This window comes from Ambystoma mexicanum, chromosome 5q (genome assembly GCF_040938575.1).
Source record: "Ambystoma mexicanum isolate Mex_15411 chromosome 5q, UKY_AmexF1_1, whole genome shotgun sequence".
Classification (NCBI taxonomy): Eukaryota; Metazoa; Chordata; class Amphibia; order Caudata; family Ambystomatidae; genus Ambystoma; species Ambystoma mexicanum.
Genome location: NC_090933.1, coordinates 394,998,205 through 395,015,740, shown reverse-complemented (window position 1 = coordinate 395,015,740; position 17,536 = coordinate 394,998,205). Strand labels below are relative to the sequence as shown.

The following is a 17,536-nucleotide window of genomic DNA, read 5'->3' as shown; positions in this document are numbered from 1 at the left end:
CATTTCTTGTATGCACCATTTGAACCTCTCCATTCATGTCCCTTAAGGTTATTAACTTTCAAGACCATCTTGTTGGTAGCACTAACTTCAGCCTGTAGAGTCAGTGAGTGAGTTGCAGGCACTATCCTCTAAACCACCATTTACTGTTTCACAAGGACAAGATCGTCCTGAGGGTTAACCCTTCATTTGTACCCAAGGTCATTTCTGACTTTCATTTAGGACAAAAGATTGTTTTACCCACTTTCGATCCTCCACCTCATCCTGGCAAGGAGGAGGAGAGGTTGCACAGGCTCGATCCACGTAGAGGTCGGAGCTTCTACATTTCAAGTTGTTGAAACTTCGTCTGAATGACCAACTATTCATAGGCTATACAGGTCATAGACTGGGTCAGGCTGTGACAAAGCAAACCTTATCCAGATGGATTATTCTAGCGATTTCAGAATGCTACAGGCTGGCGGGCAAGGATCCTCCAGAAGACTTGAGGGCCCAATCCACTAAGGGCATGGCTACTTCCTCTTCTTTACAAAGAGGTGATCCTATTAATAACATTTGTGAGGCAGCTACGTGTTCCACAATACACACTTTCACTAAGCATTACTGCCTTGATTATACCCTAAGTCAGGATGGAAGCTTTGAAAAAGCTGTCCTCCATTCTGTTCATGGAAACCATTGATGACAAAATTCTTACTCCCTCCACCAAAACAAACACTGCTTTGGGAGTCTGTCAAAGATGAGGAATATGTGGGAGGACACAATCCATTCGAAGTTACTTACCCCCTAGTAATGTTCTTTCGACTGGATGTTCCTCCCACATATTCCGCATTGCCCCCCCCCCCCCAGCCACTCAGAGTTTCCCATGCTATTACAGCTTTCGCTCCTTCAGAGCCTAGTAGGGTCAAACCCATTTTGATGCAGGTATTTCTACTTGAGAATGACACGAAAACACAACTGAAGCCAACGGCGTTGCGTGTGCTATTTATGCCTTCGATGACCTCCACGAGACAGCGCCCTCTGCTTCAAAAAAGAATTCCAAAGCAGATGTAGCTGGATATTATATATCAAAGATGAGGAATACGTGGGAGGAACATCCAGTCGAAAGAATGTTACCATGGGTAAGTAACTTGTTCTTCTCAGGCTCCCTCTCCAGAATCAAATCCCGATACCCCGTTACCTTTAGTTATCATGTTAGGTACATAAAGTACCTTGGAAAGTTGATTGGGCAGACATCTGAATCTATTGTCGCTGTTACTTTGACATGCGTTCGGCCCAAGTTTATTTAGTCGCCAAAGCGGCTGGAAGAGCCTGGATTGGTCTTGTACTGATGAATGCACTCATCCGGGAGCTCAGCGCTTGTCAGCAAGTATTAGCTCTAGAATGACAATAGTTATCCGAGTAACGGATGGAGGGATCAAAGGAACCATAGCTGATTTTTAATGAGCCAAATCGAGGATCCACTGTACTAACCGTCTGTACTTATACATGCATTGCTTAATCTTTGAGACAAGCCAGGTAGTCGCACCTGCTGAAGTTTGGCAATGGGGGGAACTGCATGCCCAGTTCAGGCTGACCTTCACCTCCTCGGTGATCTGCATGACCCAAGCATCAGAGCGTGCCCCTAACACTTTGGGAGGAGGGGAGCGGGCGGGTGGAGGGTGCTGGACAGGTCAACCACAGGTGCACCGGCAGCCCAACCTGCAAAGGGGTGGGGGGGGGGGGGGTGGGCCCAAGCACATCTTAATGCGGGAGGGGTTTTCCCCTGCGCCACCACCTGTGTGGTGACTGGTGTCGGCACCCCATGGAACTGTTGTTCCAAACTGCTGGACAAACATGCTTACTGGAGAAGGGACAACAGCATGGCTTACAGGGCCAGCACCACCCTGTCCACTCTGATCTGACCACTAGGCAGCTACTGGGCTGCTCTGCTCTTAGGGTAGAGCCACCCACATAATGGGGCCCTCCACCAGGGGGGCATACCCTTGACACAGTCTCAAGGTGGGTGGAAGCTAATTGTTTGAAACAGCTGAGGTTGGCCAAGCAGTCCAAGCCTTAACTGACCAAGTGTGCTAATTCGACCCTGTGAAGTGCAGGGAGAAACTCGGGCTGGTTGCCCTGTCTTCTGCGTGCAAGTCAGCTGAGGTTCTTTTGCCTGCCTGGCTCCCTGCTGCCCAGAAGAAAAGTTGGACTCTTGGAAAAGCACCAAAGGCTTTATTTCCCTGCTGTGGGCCGCAGGGTGCCCCCAGCGCTGACCAAGCTCTGCTGGGACATTGCATGGGCCGTGGCCCTAGGCCAGCTTCGGAGGTGTGGTGGTGCAGTGGTTTTGCCACGGAACCCAGGTTGGGCAGCGAGAAACAAGTTGAGCGCAGACAGGACCCAAACACACTGCCTACAGTAACCCGGAGGAAGGTGACTCAGCTTTATTGTAATCTGTGTACCCTGGGTGACAGGGGGAGGTCTGGAAAGTGTCCAGCCTCTTTATAGTGCCAACTGGAGAAAAATGTAAAATTGGAGCCCATTCGGACTTCCGGTGCAGGTCAGCCATCTGGTCCTTCCACTCATTCCTATTATCAACTACCGGATGGCCGGGCTTGAAGCATGGCTGTCTGGTAGTGCAATGCATTTTAATCAGTCCAGGTGGGAAGGGCCCCTGGCAAAGGAACAGCAGGCCCCCATGAGCTTTAGCTGGTCAGGGAGATCGTCAACCCACGTGCAAGACAGGTGCCAGCACACCCACCTCACCCCACTCCCCCACCCCCTCCAGCTGGGGAGGGATAGAGATTTTCCCTCTGGGGATCAAGAGGAATGTGCGAGTGAGGTTTGTCATTTTATGCCAAGTACAAGGGTTTATTAGTAAGTGCTGATCAGCATTTTTCTCGGCAAATGGATTGGCGTTTTGGCATATGCACCAACTTGATAATATTGGTGTGCAAAATACCAGTTCTTGTCAAAGATCGGGATTTGGGTGATTTTGGAGGTTGATTGAGGAAAGGTACAGTGCCAGTTTCAGTGATGAGTAGTGCATTCAGTGCAAGGCTGTTCTTTGCATCCCTAAATTTATACCACCCCTGTTCTGCTGGATGGACTTATACAGTATACCTAAGTTCATAACAGTGGCCTAATTCTTAGTTGTGCCTTTTAAGACAGTAGTATTGTCAGTAGAAGGGTGGGGAATTAAATGTGTTTGACATGGAGAAATGCCTTGGAGTAGCATTGGAGTGGTTCAGCTAATTGCTTGTGTGGGCGGAAAACGGTGGCGGCTGGGCATTGCACGGGATACAAAGTGTGCTGTGTTCTCAATAATATGACACACACAAAGGGTTGCAATAAGTAACAATAATTCAGGTGGCAAAGGCTATAGCCTGCCTACATTTGCAGAAAAACATGGGCTGTTATTTATAATTTGGAAAGTAACTGAAGATCTCAGTAAGTTTGTGCGTTTTTTTTTGTTTTTTGTTTTCTTGTTATTGGTACCAGCCTTCAAAGGGTTAACTTGCATTATTTATTATTGTGGGAGCTATTGAGGATTTCCAAATGGTGAATTGTTAAACTTTTTTGTCCCTCCATCCTACAGATAAAGACACAATAAGTAAAATAAGAGACTTACGCATGAAAGCTGAAGATTATGAAGTGGTGAAGGTGATTGGCAGAGGTGCTTTTGGAGAAGTCCAGTTGGTAGGTTGTTTCCCTTTGTACTAGATGTGATACAAGATTTTCATTAAAGAATGTCTTTAGAACTGTTTTTCATGCATTGAAAACAATTATCAGCTATTAATATTCTGCCAAACATTATTTGATTAGTTAATTCTGCCACTTTATGACCCTGTAAACCAGAAATAAAGGAAGAGCCACCAGGGGGCGCTGAGATATGTAGACGTTTCTCAGCTAGTCTCCACCGCCTAAACTGGAGATCTGAGCCCCCCCCCCCCCACAGCTTGTTGGTAGCGGACCCCTGCCCCCACCACAGCTTGCTGACACCCTCGAGCACCATTTGAGCTTTTTTCTGGTGCCCGGAGGTGCCGTGATCTCAGTGAACGAATCCTCCCTGGCAGTGAGCGGGGACTGCGTTATTCTCGTCCCGGCCGAGGAGCTCAGCGGCGGGCTCGCCAGAGTATCGGTGGGGGAAGGGCACTGCCAGCACTAGCGCGTACCAGTGACGAAGATCCCCTCGACGTACTGTGGCCCCTGATGGAGTGAGAAGCCCGTCGGAGGATCCTGCATCGACCCGCGGACCTAGGGATTTTCGGTCGGCAGGCGATGCAGGCTTGGCGTTGAAGCTCCTCCCCAGTGCAGAGATAACTGGTGCCGTAGTGGCGGTCGGCACGTCAATCCTCCCTGCTCTTCCCGCTGGCTGCGGGGTGGAGGAGCGCAGAAGCCGCGGGGTGGAGGAGCGCAGAAGGTTGTTTGCCGGATGCCAATCTAAGCGCAGCTTGCCTGGCCCCCACTGTCGGGACTGGTGTTTGTGATCCCCTGCAGTTGTGGCGCTCCTGTGGCCCAGGAGGCCAGTTTGCTGAAGCCCACACGTCATCGCCGTGAGTTGGAGTGTGAATTGGACACCCTCGTGCTGGCCTACGGCCCGGGGAGAAACAACTGTGTGTGGCAGCAGAGTTTTCCCAGGGAGGCAGAATCTGTAAGGGCCGGTGGGGGCAGTCCTACCCAGAGAACGTTTTCATTGGACTTTGCTGCGACCTGTTCAGCGCTATCCTTCGCGTTGTGCCTGTGGCTAAGGCCTCCCTATCCAACTTTCTAATTGCTTGGGTTCTGGCTGGTGGTTTTAAGTGTAGGGGCATTTTTGTGCAGTCCAGTTCTCATCCCTGGTTGTACAGCAGCGTGTAGTCTCTCCTGCTTCCACCGGTGCTCTCCTTGACAAGTTTCGCTTGGCCCCTGCGCCACTCTGGCAGTGGAGCTTTTTCTCGCTGCATCCGTCCTCCTCAGGGACTTGCGGTTGGTTCGCCTCTGGCGGTATACCACCGAGCTACTATCCGGACTCTAGATACTGGATCCTTGGAGTGCTGCTCCCCACAGCCCTGGGCCCTCACAGGAGAGTAATAAGATGGGAGTACGAAGCCCGTTCGGGAGCCTGCCCGAGCTGCCAGTTCGTCTAGACCCGGCTTGCCTTCCGCCTATTCTGTGCTGCCTTTCTTCAGGGTCTTCTTCTCCCTTGATGAACTGGGCCCAATCTCTTCAGAAATTCCAGCGTTCCCCTGAGCAGACGGGGGGGAAAGAGCAAAATATGCAGTCCGAGACCCAGCCTGAGTCGTTGGAGACGCAATCAATGAGTCGGAACATGGCAGCGCTCCTAGAGGAGATACGAGGATCCAGAGCAGACATTAGTAGAAGGCTCGACTCCCTGGACAAGAAGGTAGACGCTGTTGAGGACCGGGTCCAAGCTTTGGAGGCCAATCAAACTTCAGCGGACTTCTTTGAAACTCAGTTCGACATGCGCCTGGCGGAGCTGGAGAGGCGCGAGGAGAAGGTCACGCTTAAACTGGATGACCTAGAAAATAGGGAGAGGCGCTCTAATCTAAGGTTTCTGGTCCGGAATCTGAAGGCGAGACGCAGACCGACATAAGAACAGTCAAAGCAATTATAAGTAATCTGTTTGACGGAGCCAACACCAGTGAGCCGACAATCGATAGAGCCCATAGGGCGGGAGGCCGTGCCGGTGGTCCTAGATCAGTCCTTGCTAAATTTCACTAATCTGCTGAGAAAACCAAGATCCTGGAGCTAGCGCAGAAAAGAGGCCCCATCGACTGGAAGAGCTCTAAAATAACGATTTATCAGGACCTCTCGGCATTCACACTCGCGCGGCGGAGGCTCTATGGTCCCTTGACGAAGTGGCTGCAGTCTAAGGGAGTGCGATAAAGATGGTGCCATCAGTTTTCTCTTGCATTTGAACTTGAGGGCTATAAATATTCCCTTGTCACGGAGTCCGACATCCAGAGAGTGACCGGCGAACTCTTGGGAGATTCTATTCTGAGGCCTGGCATGGAGGGGGAGAGGATTCTTCAAAATGTGTGGAAAGACGCGCATCCGAGGTCCCAGGAAGTTTAGAAAGGTTACGTCTCCGTCCCCGGGGCAGCCTGTGTCTTAGCCTGAGTAGGAGTCATGCTATTTAAACGGTGGGCTAAGTGGGTCCTGGGATCCATGGGAATGGGGCTGGGAGGCCTGTTTCCTCGGGGTTCTCTGGTTAACGTAGGTTCTTGAGAAGGGGTCTCTAGGCAACTAGGAAAAATGGAGGTGAGGGGGGGGGTCTGTGGGGAACATTTGTTCTTGTCTGTTATGCAGAGGGGGGGCTCAACACGTTGTGGGTTCTGTAATGTAACTGGAGGGAGCCTGCGGCTGGCTGGCCGGGCTGGAATTCTAAACTTTGGGTTTTTCGGAATGCATTCCTGTTTGAACGGTTGAATTAATTTGTCTTTTTCGTTTTTCTTTTGCTTGTGGCTGGGGGGCTCAGTGTCTTGTGGTGTTTTAAGGGGTTTATCGCCCAGGTGGAGGCGATCCATGGTGGTCTGGGGGGTCGGCAATCTGTTGATGCAGTCCTTTCAGACGCTCACATGTTGGGGGTGGGGGGGGGGGAGTGAGGGAGTTGGGTCTGTGTGGGGGGGGTTGGAGCTACTTGGTTCACAGGACTCTTTCAGTTGGTGGGTGGTTTATGCGTGTGCTCTGGGGACTTGGGGCTGGGTCTGCAAGAGGGCCTCCAGTGGCCTTGAATAGACACTCTGGTTTCCCTAATGGATGACCTGGATCAGCCATTGTCGGTGGGGTCCCTTAATGGGTGTGGTTTGAATTCTCCGACCAAGAGGTCCCTGGTGTTGCGGGAGTTTGTGAGGCTGAAACTTCACTTTGTTTGTGCAGGAGTCCCATTGGATTAAGGGGAGGGAGCCCGCTTTTAAGTCCAAAGCTATTCAGCAGATGTTTCTGTCCGCATATGGGGCGAAGAGACAAGGGGTTGTGCTTTTGGTTTCCCCTAATGCTCATTTCTCTCCCAGAGCCCATAGAGCAGATCCAGACGGATGTTATATTATGGTTAAGGGAGAGGTGAAGGGTCGTCTTTTTACTCTGGTGGGAGTATACGCCCCGAATGTAGGGCAAGATGTTTTTTGGGAGGGGATGGGGGAGAAAATTAGGGAATTTGCACAGGGGGCGTTGATAGTCGAGGGTGACTTTAACATGGTCTTGCATCCTGATAAAGACAGGAAACTTTCTAAATCTAGTTCCGACCTTAGACCCCAGACGAAGCTAGTGGACTCTTTCCGCCGGGTAAATGAGGAACTGTCCCTGATGGATACGCATTCGGCTGATGATGGTCGTGAACCCTTTTACACTTTTTTCTCTGCAGTCCATCAGTCCTTCTCCAGTATAGATTGTGTTTGTAGACTCCTCGACCCAGGAATGTATTACAGATTTTGGTGGTGTAACTATCCCCTGGTGTGACCACGACCTGGTTCGAGTTAAGTTCGGTCTCCCCTCTTTGGCAAAGCGCCATTCTCGATGGATATGTAATGATTCATTACTACTGGATAAGGAGATTTGGCAGTCCCTTCTAGCCTCTATTAATGAATTCTTTCTTTTAAATGATACAGGGGAAGTGGGAATTAGAAGTGTATGGAACGCGTTTAAGGCCACGGTCAGGGGTATTCTGATGGAGATGGGAGCTAGGAGAAAGAAAGACAGATCTAGAGAGGAGCGCAAACTAAGGGAGCAGATCTCTACTATTCAGCTGGGGGGTAGGTTGAAATCGCAGATGGGCCCTGACGACGCGAGAGACTACAACGTCTTAGGGCAAAGTTGTCCGCCCTCCTGGTGGGTCAGACGGAGAGAAAGCTGGTGTTTCTGAAGCAGCGCTAAATGGAGAAGGGGGAGAAGGGGGACAAGATCCTGGCCTGGCCACTGCGAGAACTTCGTCAGAGCAGGCATGTTAACTGTATTACTACTCCGGCGGGTGAAAGGCTGTTGGGTGATACTCAAATAGCGGAGCAGTTTAAGATATACTATGAACAGCTTTACACGTCGGAATACATTGGGGACGGAGTTGAAATAGACCGTTCCTCGACCCTCTCTCAATCCCACCCCTCGCTCAGGAGAGCTCTGCCTCCTTGGACCTTCTCATATCGCCCCAGGAAGTAACGGATGCTATCTCTTCTCTGAAGAGTGGTACGGCTCCAGGGGATTATTGATTAACTGTCCGGTTCTTCAAAACATTTCGATCCACTTTGGCCCCTTTCTTAGCTAGAGTGTATGACGCCCTGGAGTCTGGCTCTCTCCCCCCATCCATGATGTCGGCCCTGATTGTGGTTATCCCGAAGGAGGGAAAGGCTCCCTCGCTTTGTCAGTCCTACAGGCCTATTTCCCTCCTTAATGTAGATGTCAAAATCTTGGCCAAACTTCTAGCGAATAGGCTGTCCAAATTCCTTCCCTCTTAGGTCCATGGGGACCAAGTGGGGTTTATCCCCGGGTGTCAGGGCTAGGAGAACATTAGGAAAACGCTAGGTCTGATGTATGAGGTGGCTAAGCGGGAGTCGGAGGCTTACCTCCTCTCGCTGGACTCAGAAAAGGCCTTTGATCGCGTGGAGTGGCCATTTATGGGGAAGGTGCTCCGTAGGATGGGTTTTGGTGATAGATTTTGTGGGTGGGTCTCTGCCTTATATAATGGTCCCTCTGCGCAGGTTCTCGTTAACGGTTCTACTTCACTGGGATTCCCGCTCTTGAGAGGAACTCGCCAGGGTTGCCCTCTCTCCCCCCTCCTATATGCTTTGGCAATGGAGCCATTTGCCATTGCGGTCAGAAACGACGAAGGAGTTGCGGGGGTAAAATGTGGGGACTTTGAATTTAAATTATCTCTTTTTGTGGACGATATCTTGGTGTACATGTCTGAGATTCACAACTCTCTCCCGCGGTTGTTGGATATAATTCGATGCTTTGGGGCATTCTCTGGGCTCAAAATGAATCCATCCAAATCCTGCATTATGCCTATGGGTAGGCTAGACCAAGAGACCAGGGGTAAGACAGAGGTGCTGGGGATGAGTAGAGAGCTCTTTTACTAGGTATTTGGGCACCAACATACCTAGGGGTCTGGGTATGATCTATGAGTTGAACTCCCCCTCCCCCAGCACCCCCACCCCACCCCCCCAAGACAAGATTTTTAGTGACCTGGTTAGATGGGCTCCTCTCACATTGCCCTGGTTCGGGCGTATGGTTACTGTAAAAATGAATATACTCCCCCGTCTCCTTTACCTCGTCTCGTCTCTTTCCTGTATCATTCCCAATTCTTTTTTTGAATCCCTTCGTTTCCGTCTCCTTCGGTTTGTCTGGGGTGGTAAGAGAGCTAGAGTGAAATTTGATAACTTGACACTTCCAAAGGCGCTCGGGGGGGGGGGGGGGGGGAGGGTTTGGCCTTCCAGATGTTAAACTGTACTAGAAAGCAGCTCAGTTGCGGGCGATGCTAGAACATCTTAGGGATGACCTGAGGACATACTGGACATATGTTGAAGATGTGCAGGTCCACCCACATAAGGTCAGAGACTTGCTTTGGGCTCCCCCGTGCTCTCTGCCAGGCTAAATCTCACCCAACCCTCTCGGTTCTTTGGGCACTATGGAAGCCGAATAGGGACAATAAGCTCCTCTCTTCATGGCCTTCCCCCCTGTTGTCATTGTGGGGCCCCCTGCTCAATTTGGGGACCCAAGGTTTTCGCGGGACACAGTCATGGTCGGATTGGGGGCTTGAGAGGGCTGCGCAGTTGTTTAACCAGGGTTGTTTTATTGACTTTGCCCAGTTGTCTGAAGCTCTCCTGGAAAAGCCAATCTCTATCTTTGACTATTTGCGGCTCAAGGGCATCCTTACTCAAGCAGTCTTGGTGATTCCCCTCTCTCGTCCTCTGACTCCCTAGGAGAAAATTTTTGTGGAGGCTAAGTCCAGTAAGGGCTCTCTTTCCAAGATCTACACCGTTTTGGTGTCAGCTAATCTAGAGGGCAGGCAGGTGTTCAAAAGTATATGGGAGGAGAGGACGGGTGAGTCCTTAGATGATAGAGTTTGGGAATCAGTATTTAGGGTAACTTTTGAGGGGAAGCTCTACACCGTAGCCATGGAGCACAATTTTAAGGTTTTGCACTCCTGGCATCGGCCCCCTGTCACCCTGTCTAGAATGTTTCCTAGTGTCTCCCATGTGTCCTAGGGCGTGTAAAGGCAGAGGAACGTGGTTCCATATGTGGTGGGAGTGTCCGGTCATTCAGGGTTATTGGGCGGAGGTGCTCAGCTGGATTGAGGACATCCTGGGAACATGCCCCTCCCTTCACCCTATGGAGATCCTACGGAGTACTCCTAGGCCTGAGTCTGAGGTGCCGCTCTTCTCTGAGGTGACGAGGGCTATGTTGAGGGCTGGGAGAATGGCCCTAGCCCAGAAATGGAAAAGCCCCCAGGCCCCAACGAAAGCAGAATGGTTAAATAAACTTTTGGCAATTTTTACCTACGAGAAACTTGCAGCTGTAGCTAATGATAACATGTCTTCTTTCCTGCAGGATTGGACTATTGTGTTGTTAAGTGAGGACTGCGAAGCCTTGAAGCTTTAAATTAACTGGGCTCGGGATGGGACTCGAAGACGGGTGTGGTTGAATCAGGGCGATTTTCAGGGACCTTAACGAAGGAGACGGGTTATAAAGGAGTTGCCCCATGGCTAAGACCTTGGCTCGAACTCTAGTGCACACTTTGTTTTCCTGTGTAGCTCCTTGTTTGCGGAGGGGTTTCGGGGTGGCGGGTGAAAGGGAAGGGAGGGTGAGGATATAAAATGTTGTTTCGTTTTTTTGGTTTGTTGGAAAGGTTTTTCGTTTTGCTCTCATCAGATGTTTACTGATGTTTATCTTGCTATTTGTAAAACTTAATAAACACAAAGTGGAAAAAAAAACAGAAATTAAATTAACGCCTCACATTTCTTTCTGGCAGCTAATTTAAATGTTATAAAAAATACCAATAAGATTGATTCCCTAGTGCCAACATTTTCTGACTGGAGAAGGAGGGTTGAGCCGCAGAGCTATGGCAGGAAGAAAAAAATAAGATCTTTGTTCACAGATGGTGTTTAGCCTAGATCTAACGGGTGCTATTGTACATGCTATTGTAGGGTGAGGTGGCAGCGTTATTACTGCCCATAATCCGGTCGGATCGTGTAGGAAGCGGCGAACGGTGAATTGAGGTGTGGCTTGACACGTACAGAGGTCCTTTCCTCTGATTCGCGGGGGACGAGAGACGCGAGGGAAGCAGATTCGCGAACAGCGGCTTTTTGCACCTTGCCCTCCCCTGCCTGCTCTGCCTGCCTGCCTGCATGTGGAGTCTGCCTGGAGAGGATTTTTCCCTGTGTGTTCGTGTTGGAGGAACCGACTAAGAGGAGCTTGCAGCTTCTCTGGCAGAAGGCAATGGGGTAAGCCTGACGCGTGACGCTTGGCAACTGGCACCTCTGGGGGTGCTGACCATTGGAGGAAGGGGCGAGCAGGGAGCGGGAAATGTCGCAAGCACCCTAGATGCGATACACTAGGTATGGTATATTGCATCATTAGCACTGAGTAGAGTTGGCTTCTCAAATAGCTAGTTCTTCGAGCTGAAGGTGTCCTCTTATAACGCAGTGTTTGTATGCGGCAGGGAGGTGCGGTGTGACCCGCCTGACCCGCTATACATAGTGCTCTCAGCTCTGTGCTCTTAAGCTGTGAGCCAGAAGGTGAGACAAGTGGAGATCCTTGAATGAGCTATGGGGGGCAGTTTTACACCTTATTGGTACGTAGAATCTGACAGGGATGTACAGATTACATGTACTTCTCTAGTGTACTATAAATATTTATAACCTTTAAGGTGACTGCTTATCCCTGGCTTTACCTCTGCACATCTCGGTGCCTTTTTACATATCACTGTCCCTGGGCTGATTGAGGAGAACTGGATTCAGTGGGTACGTCCCGGAGACTGCAGGCTTTTTGCCTTTGATCCTGGGTGTCGGAACATAGGCACCGTGTGATTAAGCTCAGGGCTGTCTGGTGAGAGGAATCCTTCGGGTGAACCCGGAAGACGGTGGGACACCACCCCTTTTCCTCTGTGTGGCCTATCGGAATAATGATTCCTCCTCTCTGACTACAGCAACCACTATTACATCCTACACTGTAGCCCTACCTTATCCTGACAAGTGAACATTTGGCGGACAGTGAGCTGCACCGCAGATATGCAGCAGGGAAAAAGGTCTTCCCATTCAAATTATAACTTGCGGAAAATCAAGTCTCAACCTAGGAGTGCAAGGAGACCAACATGAAGGGTGATAAACCCAAAAAGAACGCAAAATATTCTAAACCAGTGGTGCAAGTGGTTCCCTGTGAATCCTCCCCCTGAAATAAAATCCACCATCACTGAGGAAACTGCAGCCCCGGGTCTAAGTGGCTGCATTTCTTTAAATACTACCAACTTTGTGACGACATTCCTCTCTGTATATTTAAACAAAGATCTAAGAGGGAATTGTCGATGTCGTCAAACTCCCCAGATGGCAGCTAGTGGCAGAATGCCAATGCCCCTGAATGAAAACCTCACGAGCACCCCCCCCCCGGGCCCGCATAATTCTGGGGGAAGCAGTGGTCGCTTGTCCACTTCTCCTAATCTTGCAATGGCATTGATGGAGAATGTGCCCGACAAAGAGGCTGAGGATAACAACTGTCTGCATCCGAGCTCAACTGAGATAGCTGAGCTCCAATCATCGGTTGCTGCCCTTCAATTTGCGCTTAAGATCCTTTTGCAAATGTCAGGGCGTATTTTGACAAACACCAATACCCTCACTATGGCATTAGATCTGAAGGATCTCCCTCGTGAAGAAGCGGAAGCTAATCTATCTGCCGCCTTGCAATTAGCCGAGGGGATTGAAGATCAGGAAATCATGGTAGAGGTGTTAGCTGAGCATTCTGAATCCAACAGGAGCATTGTAGCTGAGGATGTACCATCGGAGCGTGTAGACGACCGTGAGCCAGTACAAAGTCCTTTGGCTCCCCCTTCACGGAAACAATGTAGATAGGCAAAGAAGGCACTTAAAAATAAGAAATCTATAATGAGTGCCCCACTCCCGACTGTTGGACCACGACCTGTCCCAGAAACACGCTCGAAAAAAGCCGGGAAAAGACTTGCGAGAGCGGCTGCACGGGCGTCAACGACCAAAGGTCTCCTTACAGACTGGCTTGTGCCGGAAGAGAAGTCCATCTGCCTGGACTCAGACGAAGCCCCTCTGGTAGACTCGGAGCAGGGCCTCGTATCTAGTTTGTCAGTATGCCCTGAGCAACCTCCCGGGTTAGTTGTGGAGGGAGAATCATCTGTGCCTGTATTGCCTGACCAGAAGAGCTTAGCCAAGGACATTAACGATAACCGCATCTGCTTTATTAAGAATTTATACTCGAGTGACAAAAACCTCTGGCTGGCGCGTTCCGAGTTATTAGTCACTCTATTACATCCCCCAACTCCATGTCTTAAAATCGGATGATTTTTTGTTTGTTGAACCTCTGATGGGCCCCAACTCCCACGTCTCTGCATTACATTGTACTTTCCTGTCTACTGCGCGACTGATTAGGAAATATAAAGAGGAACTGAGGGCAGTTGACATCGATATTGATGTGGACCCGTATGAGAATGATCTCTGCTCTGAATCAGAGGACACTGTTACTCCTGCCCCTTTATCGAATGGTCTCAAGCCTGCGGCTGGGGAAAATCTGGTCCTGTTTGAAATACAACACGTTCTTAAGTCACTTCTGGAATCCCTCCCGCGAGCGCTACAGAAACATTGTTGTTTTTCATTACTCACTTGGAACTGTCGAGGCTTTGCCCATCTTTTGAGGTCGGAGGGCTCTGTAGACCTATTGTCCAAACATAGCTGTATTTGTTTTCAAGAGACTTGGTCACTGGACCCTTTATTGCTAGATGGTTTTGTTATATATCAATCACCTGCTAAACGGGGCAATAAGGGTCGCCCATATGGGGGTTTACTCATGGGGGTGATATCACACGCTGATATCATGTAAGATTCAGAGCAAAGCTGAGGACCATCTTATGGCGGTAGAGGTCGAATACCATGATGAAAGTGGCTTATGTAGGTTTCTTATTAATTTGTATAACCCTCCAGGAGCGATAGTGAGAGAACTATTACAAGAGGCAATACAAGATCACTGTCCTCTTGGTCGCTGAGGCCTGGTAATGTTGCGGTGGCTGTTATGGGGGATTTTAATTGCCACATGACAGGTGATGCACTCATATCTACTAATCCTAATCTCAGTGCAATATGTCTAATGACCCATGGAAAAAGGGAGGTCGAAGGACTAGGATGGCTCCAATTGTTTGATTCTTGGGACCTCACGATGATTAATGGCCGTACTCCCGGAGACCGGCCCGGGAAACATACTTGGTCAAATGGAACATCATTTAGCACTCTGGACTACATATTTATGTGCCCTGAGATGCAGTCTAGAGTTGTTGATATGAGTGTGACTGCTAACAAATGGAGCGATCATGCGTTGCTTCCTTCCTATCCCTCCCTCTTCCCTATTGAATATTGGTAGCATTATAATCAATTGAACAGGATCAAGAATAGCCTGGTCTGAGAAGAATAGAAGAGCGGCCACTGAAGCTCTCAAACCTGCCGCTGCAGATGGTTTCCCTGACTTCAATCTCATGACTGCAAATGACATAGAAGATTGGATCCTGGGATTCTCAGGCGAACACGCAACGGCTAAAATGGGGCATATGTTAAGAACTGAGGGCTTTAAATCTCACTATAATAAGGGAATTCGGGATGCCTGGAGAGGGCTGAGAGCGGAGATTCGGGGCCTTGAGATCTTGAGCCTACCGTAAGTCATCTACTGCGAGAAAGTAAGAAAAGCTAAAAACAGATATAGAGCTAGCATTAAGAGCATAAAAAGAGCAGATAGGAATAATACATATCAAAGGCTAGTACAGACCATCTGCTCTAGGAATTCTCGCAGTATTTGGTCACTCCTAAATGAGAATAGAGAGAAGGTCAAAGGCCCATTAGCCAACCCTATTTGCGAGGAGGTATGGGTAAAATTCTTACTAGGCCGTAATTCAGGGGAGATTAAGTATATCCCTGAATAAGGCCCCTATCCTTCCCCCCTTTGACGTTTCAGCAGTGGCCATCCTGAACAAAATAATTGCTCTTAAGTCTTCTAGAGCCCCTGGCCCCAACGGGCTGGCTAATGCAGTAATCAAGACCCACCCTGTATTCTGGGCCGACTTATTCTCCCTACTCTTTAAAAAGATCTTAGCACAGGGGACAATTCCCCTAACCTGGCAAACAGCAATCCTCATTCCTGTCTTTAAAAAGGGCAGTCACACGGACCCGAATAACTATAGGCTTCTGTCTATGCTCGACATCACAGGAAAACTCTTTGCCTCATTACTGCTAAGTGAAGTGCAGAAATGGGTAGAAGAGACTAACATACTCAGTAGATTTCAATGTGGCTTTCGGTAGGACTTCCCTACCTCACACAATCTACTGGTGATGGATATACTTCGTACACGGGCGCTCAGCAAGGGGCAGCCCCCACTGTATGCCCTCTATATTGATTTCAAGGCTGCCTTCGTCTCTATCCCCAGAGCGAGACTATGGGCTAAGCTTGAAACAATGGGATGCCCCTCAGGTCTCTTATACTATTTGAGACTCTTGCACCAGAACACCTCCGCTCGTCTTAGATTAAACCACGAAGGCAGCATGACCAAAAAGGTGATCCAAAATGGGGGGGTAAAACAGGGATGTGTTACAGCACCCCTTATTTACAACCTGTATATGTATGACATTCCTGCAGTGTTAGCTGAGGTTGACGATTGCCCTCCGAAAAATTGGTGAGGCACCGTGCGCAGTCCTGGCGTATGCGGACAACTTGGTCGTATTTGATAACACCATAGGTGGGCTCAGGCGCTCTGCTTCCACTCTATGGGATTATGCTAGGATTAATGGCTTGACCATTAACCTAGATAAAACCAAGGTGCTTAGATTCACCAGGAAGAGAGCATCCCGAGTGAACCGGATGGTGCATCAAAATCACATACTTTACGCCCCTTCCTACCGGTATCTTGGAGTGGAAATCGAGCCCCATGGCGATTACCTTCACTGCAGACATGGACGCATATCCAGGGCTACGCAAGTCACCGCATTAATATCCACATTCACTAATAAGCAGGGTGGCTGCACTCTCTGGGGGACACGACACTTATATATCCAAGTGTTTGCCCCCATGATCATTTATGACCTTGAGTTGCTTCTCTCATTCCATCTGGTGTGGTTTCAAGTGATGGAGGGCAAATTTTGGCTCTGGAGACTGGGGCTGTCCCCGGGAGTTCCAATGGCCCTGATTAGACTTGAACTGGGCCTTCCATCACTGAAAGCTATGGTACTTAAAAGGAGGGCAGGGTTTTATCTTAAGATGATTGGCTGCTCTACCAATCCCCTATTGTCTGTGATCCACCAGGAAGTGATAAAAAAACATACCACTTAACCTCTACTAAAAGCCATGACCAAACGTTTCGTAGACATAGGCTGGACGTATAGAGGGGTAACCATCACCAAGGAAGTCCTAAATGCACTGGGGGGGGAAGGTGGACTTGTGGGATTGGCTCAAATTTCTCACATTTGAGCAGTCTAAAGACCTACCAATTTGTAAAATACAGATTATATACCTTTATGAAACCCAAGCATATCTGTATCTCTGCCCTACTAAAAGGCTCAGACGTTTTATCATCTTGTTCAGACTGGAACAACTGCCCACTTTGAGCAACTTGGGAGCCAGGGAAAATATCCCTGCCAAAGACCAAGTCTGTCGCCTGTGTAATCCCCAGAATGCCTGGAGACAGCCAAACATCTTTTAACTGAATGTCAGACATTAAATTATACAATCTTATTATACCTTGGCAAATTTGCACACAATCCTCTAACCATATGTGAAACATAATTTTGGCTTTATTGCACTAACACCTGCAATATGCACTTGTTTATTGCACTGTATAATGTCTGGCAACAGATTGAAGTAAGTTTGGGCTCCCTGACTTGAATTATTTGAGAACGGTGGTGTCAAGAACTGACATGTCATACTGTCTGGGAAGAGGTCTATTTCTAATTTTATTTTCTACATGACTCTGATATAAGCAGCTGTTTGGAAAGATGTTTTTCTATTACTTTGTGCTGCTAAGATTGTATAGAACTTTGGGAAAAGCTAACATATATATTTTAATATGATTCTTTCCCTAGCTGCTTACTTAAATATATTTTTTAATTTATTTTGTTTTTTCTTTTTATTCTCCCTGCATATCACATTTGTTGATAATTTGTGTTGCATGATTTGATATTAATGTATGTAATTTGTATTATGTGTAAAGTTTGAATTTATTTTCAATTTATATCACATTAAAGAATTATTATTATTGTACATAGCTCTGCAAACAAAGTGGCATAATAGTGAGGGAATGGGCAGAGCCAGGTGAGTGGCGTTGGCGAGTGCCATTTCACCCTGCACAAGGCAGCTGGTCTCT

General features: G+C 48.7%; 1 protein-coding gene across 1 annotated transcript in view; it reads left to right on the top strand.

The window, feature by feature from the left end:
* The window catches only part of ROCK1 (Rho associated coiled-coil containing protein kinase 1), a 3,300,884-nt gene that overhangs the window by 299,874 nt on the left and 2,983,474 nt on the right, over positions 1-17,536 (top strand). Inside the window, exon 3 of the mRNA XM_069620881.1 lies at positions 3,569-3,669. Coding sequence (XP_069476982.1) covers positions 3,569-3,669 — 101 coding nt within the window. The remainder of the gene's footprint in view (positions 1-3,568; positions 3,670-17,536) is intronic.